This window comes from Triticum urartu, chromosome 4A (genome assembly GCF_056163025.1).
Source record: "Triticum urartu cultivar PI428250 chromosome 4A, HENAU_Tu73, whole genome shotgun sequence".
Classification (NCBI taxonomy): domain Eukaryota; kingdom Viridiplantae; phylum Streptophyta; class Magnoliopsida; order Poales; family Poaceae; genus Triticum; species Triticum urartu.
The window spans coordinates 244599711-244604035 of record NC_141876.1 but is presented as its reverse complement, the minus strand read 5'-3'; the positions used below and the strand labels follow the sequence as shown (position 1 = coordinate 244604035).

General features: G+C 52.0%; 1 protein-coding gene across 1 annotated transcript; it reads right to left on the bottom strand.

The window, feature by feature from the left end:
* Positions 1-204: 204 nt before the first annotated feature.
* LOC125555455 (uncharacterized) lies at positions 205-3400 on the bottom strand. The gene is made up of 3 exons (XM_087520453.1): positions 3279-3400; positions 1484-2072; positions 205-744 (listed from the first exon to the last, which is right to left on the bottom strand). The coding sequence occupies exons 1-3, from the start codon at positions 3398-3400 to the stop codon at positions 205-207; spliced, it is 1251 nt and encodes a 416-aa protein (XP_087376579.1).
* Positions 3401-4325: the final 925 nt, after the last annotated feature.

Sequence of the window (4325 nt, the reverse complement as noted above, 5' to 3'; positions counted from 1 at the left end):
TATTTAGACTAAAAACCGCACTTCATTAGACAGACAAGTGCACTGCATGATTTCTTTTTTGTGGGACATAAATTTTCTTTTTTTATGGGACATAAATTTTCGCAAACGAGGTCGAGTGCACTTCATGTCGAGCGTTGGTGAACTAAAATACTATGAAAAGTGAACCACTTTCTTTTTCTTTTATCGTCTCCGTAACTTTTCTCATCAACGAGTATGGATTGCCGGGACGAGGTGAGTGTACTGCATCAATTTTTTTCCAATTTTGTTTCTACTGCACACAACAGAGTGAGCTGCATAAAAAGTTAGCCCTTTCCAATTTACTTTCTCCCAATTTGTTTTTGCACTTGGATACAACAGAGTGCACTTCATTTTCATGCTATTTTTACATTGTACGAGAACATAGGCCCCAAGCCGGCTACCACGCAAAACACAGACAACGATGTAGCCCCAAGCCGTAGGGGCACTCCACCTTGGTGTAGCGCTCGCCGGCGCCCACGCGGGTGGCACGGCCGCAGTGCGGGATGCTCGGGCACCACTTCGCCGAGTCGTTGTTCTCGAGGTACGACTCGAGGAGGAAGCGGTCGAAGCGCGTGGCCGTGTCGGGGTACTTGAGGGCGAGGAGCTGCTGCACCACGACCTCGTCGCACACCACCGGGCACTTGACCCCCATGCATGCACTGGATCTGCTTCTTTCTTGCCGCTCTCCACCACACATGCCTTGAAGTCAGTGCTCCGTTGTCCAACCTGCAGAACGCACAAAGTGCATCAACGATGGATTCATGAGGTTCAGAAAGCAAAGCCAAGCTAGCTAGCTAGTGATCCATCCATCATGCTCGCCCGCCAAGCATGCACGCAAGCTCCCACGCGAGAGTGTGCGTCTTACGCGTCGCGATCTGCGTGCGCAGGTTCCAAATCACGCACGTAAAAAATCCAAGCGGAAGCGTTGGAATGGCCGTGACCGACATGCATCAGTTTGTGCAGAGGAGGTATACTACACTCAAAGGGCTGACGTACAGCGAGCTGCATGCGCGTGGTTTTGGGCTGCATCCGCACATGGAGAGAACTGCAGGACGGTGCCGGGAGGGAAAGAGGAATGTGGGGAAGCCAACCGAGGCCACAAGGAGTACCATCGAGGGAGGAGGTGGGAACTGCACTTCTTGCCAAATAGCCATCGATCATACAAAGTGAACTGCAGAGTTAATCAGAGGATACAACGGTGAGGGCGACAACTCCTGGCTGGGATCTACTACGATTGAACGGTAGGCAAGCAATAATCGATCTGCACTGCATGTGGAGTCGTAGAGCACTGCACGTGGAGTCATAGTGCACTGCACCGCCGTGCCCGTGCTGCTCCAGCGGCGAAGGGGGAAAAGAGGAAAAGGGGAATAGAGGATGGACGGCTAGGGAGAAGCCCTGGAACCTTGCCCGGCGAGGAGAAATAGGGGCAGGGGAGCTGGATCCATTGTGTGGTGGCGGATCTGACCTGAAGGCGGAGGAACGAGGCAGAGGTTGAGGTCAGGGGCACCACGACGTCCAACTTGCGGTGGCGCACATGCCCCTCCCCCTGCCCACCTGCGCGACAAAGCCACACATTGAAGCCAGAGAGCCTCGGATCCGGCCGGGTTGGGGCGGATATAGGCCATCGGCGGTGAGGGGTCAGGCGGTGGTCGCGCGATGGGGGCAGGGGCCATTGATGCCGGCGAGCACATGGCGGGGGCAGTGGCCATGGCTGGAGCGGGGCGGGGCCGGGGCCGTTGCGGGTCGGCGCCGGACGAGAGGAGTAGGAGGCGGGGCGGCTTCGGATGGTAGGAGAAGGAGGCGGTGCGCCGCCGAATGGGAGGTGTAGGAGGCAGGGCAGCTCCGGATGGGTGGTGTAGGAGGCGGGGCGGTTCCGGACGGAAGGAGGAGAAGGCGGGGAGGAGCCGGGCGGGAGGAGGAGGTGGTGGGGCGGCGCCAGGCGGGAGGAGGAGGAGGAGGCGGGGCGGTGCTGGCCGGGAGAAGGAGGAGGGAGGGTGGCGTCGGCGGGGCAGAAGGTGGATCCGGGGGGGAGGGGGAGGGGAAGGGGAATCGTGCTAGATGGAGGTGGGGGTGCAAGAGAGGAGGAGGTAGGTGGGTTTTGGTTGAAAGAATCGTGGGTGTGGGGGCGAGTGGAGGTGTTATCAGAATAAGAAAAGTGTTATTAGAATAAGGTCTTAAGGGGTGTTATTAGAATAGACCCACCCTATATGTACGTGTTCTGTCCTCTACAACATTCACTTATAGCTATGTCTTCATGATTGAATCTTTTCTTGAACTAAGTGAATGTGATCGGACCCTAACCTCTTCTGTGCTTCTACCTCAAACTCTATCTATCCAAATCATATGCATTCTATTGAAACATGTCGTTTGTCTTCCCCGAGTCCTTGTCAGCAGAAGACAAAAGGACAAACATTTAAATCTGTTTTTTAGTGCCACATCCTTTTTGCTTGAATACCGGAGAAGCCGAAATGACCACCCGACCATCCAGGCGTGCGTGGGAACGTGGAACAACTTCTGATATGTTGCATGCATGCCACGTGCCCTTCAGATGTGAACCACCAGGGGCACCTGTGTAATAACGCTGTGCCATCCATGTCCTTATAAATACACACCTCACCACAGTCATTATCTCTTCTTCCACCTCTTCCCCTCGCACCGAAACCCTAGCGCCTCCGCTAGCTCGCGTCGACGCCGGAGATGAAGCGCTTAGCTACCGCGACATCTTCAACGCCGTCCTCACACCGGCCGCAGACCTCGTCCTCTCTGCCGCCGCCGTAGGTGTCTTCCGCCGCCAAGTTAGGGCACAGAAGATTGAATTGCTCGACCTCTCTATCTTCGACCTCATCTAGCAGTTCATAAGCGGTAAATAAAACCTACTTTTTACTGCCTTTTTGATCCGTTAAATCCATCCACTTCTACCAAAAGTAGTTTCTTCACTTTCATATCTGGATCTATCCATGTCTGCATCTCATATCATGCCAAGTATATTCACTTATGCTTCACAACTAGTTAGATTCCTCACTTGTACTTATTCATGGATTCGTACAAATTTGGAACCGACTCTCTTCAAATAAGTGAATGTCTTCGCACTATGAGGTCAATGTCATCAAACTGATTTATCTTCAAAATCTTCTGAGAATGCATATGACCTCTTCCCCTCCCCTCGTACCTTAATGCTGTCACAAGTACATGTCCGTGGGGAGAATCCCTTGGTTCTCATAGTCTGCATTCATTTGCAGAGTTCTTGCAGCGTCACATACACTCTCCTGAAGCCAGTTCCTATCTGACCAGCAAGAGGAAGCCATCCACAATCTTGAAGCCGTTTAGTCTGAATCCAATGGCCACTGAAAAGTATGTAAGGAAGGGTGGTAGGCAGCGCCATGGGGACACAACTAAGGATCTACCTCTGGATCTATTTGAAATGTACAAGACAGACCCTGAGGAAGCCTACAGCGAGCACAAGACCCGAATCCAATGGATTCGAAGATACTGGACCGAAGAATGGTTCAAGTACATATTTGTGACTGCTGAATATGCTGAAAATAACGCTATCAAGCGGCCATGGGGAGATATTTTGTACCGAAATCTGCAGCCCAAGTCCAAGCCCGAAGCCATTGCTCAAGGCTTCTATCCGTGCATGGTCCGAGGGCCACAGCCAGAAAACACTGACCCATCATCTTTGTTATGGTGTCGTGATGATGACAATCTCTTCAAGCGCAACTATCAGTTTGCAAAAGAGTCAGCTAAGAAGAACAAGAAGGACCTTGGACTCAATTTCAACCCTGGTCCGTCTACTCCAAGGGCTGATGGCACCCGCGATGCCAATCCCAATGAAATCGGCCCCTTCTACAACCTCGAAGGCCTCATCACTCACATAGCTGTACAGGGGCTACGGTGGATCACTCTGCTGACGACGCAGATTCTGAAGATGCGCCAGCACCACCAAAGCAGAAGCCAAAGAAGTCAAAAGCTTCGAAGCCCTCTGCTGCACCAAAAGCTTCACGTATGAAGCCATTAGCCACTGCACCTCCTGAACCCAGTGTGCAATCTGAGGATCTGTCCCATGTCTCAAAGAAGGTCGTGAAGACAAAGAAAACCAGGAAGCCCAAGAAGATTTCTGGACATGAACTGACTCCAGCTGCTGTTCTGAGGAATGAGGATGAAATCATTGATCTATCCAGCGATGAAGATCTTGGTGATGAAGCCCTTGAACAGCTGATCAAGAGTAAGAAAGAGGCGGAGATCTTCAACGATCTACCCCTTTTGACGTTGACATACTAAACAATTTCATTGATGAATGGTTCAAT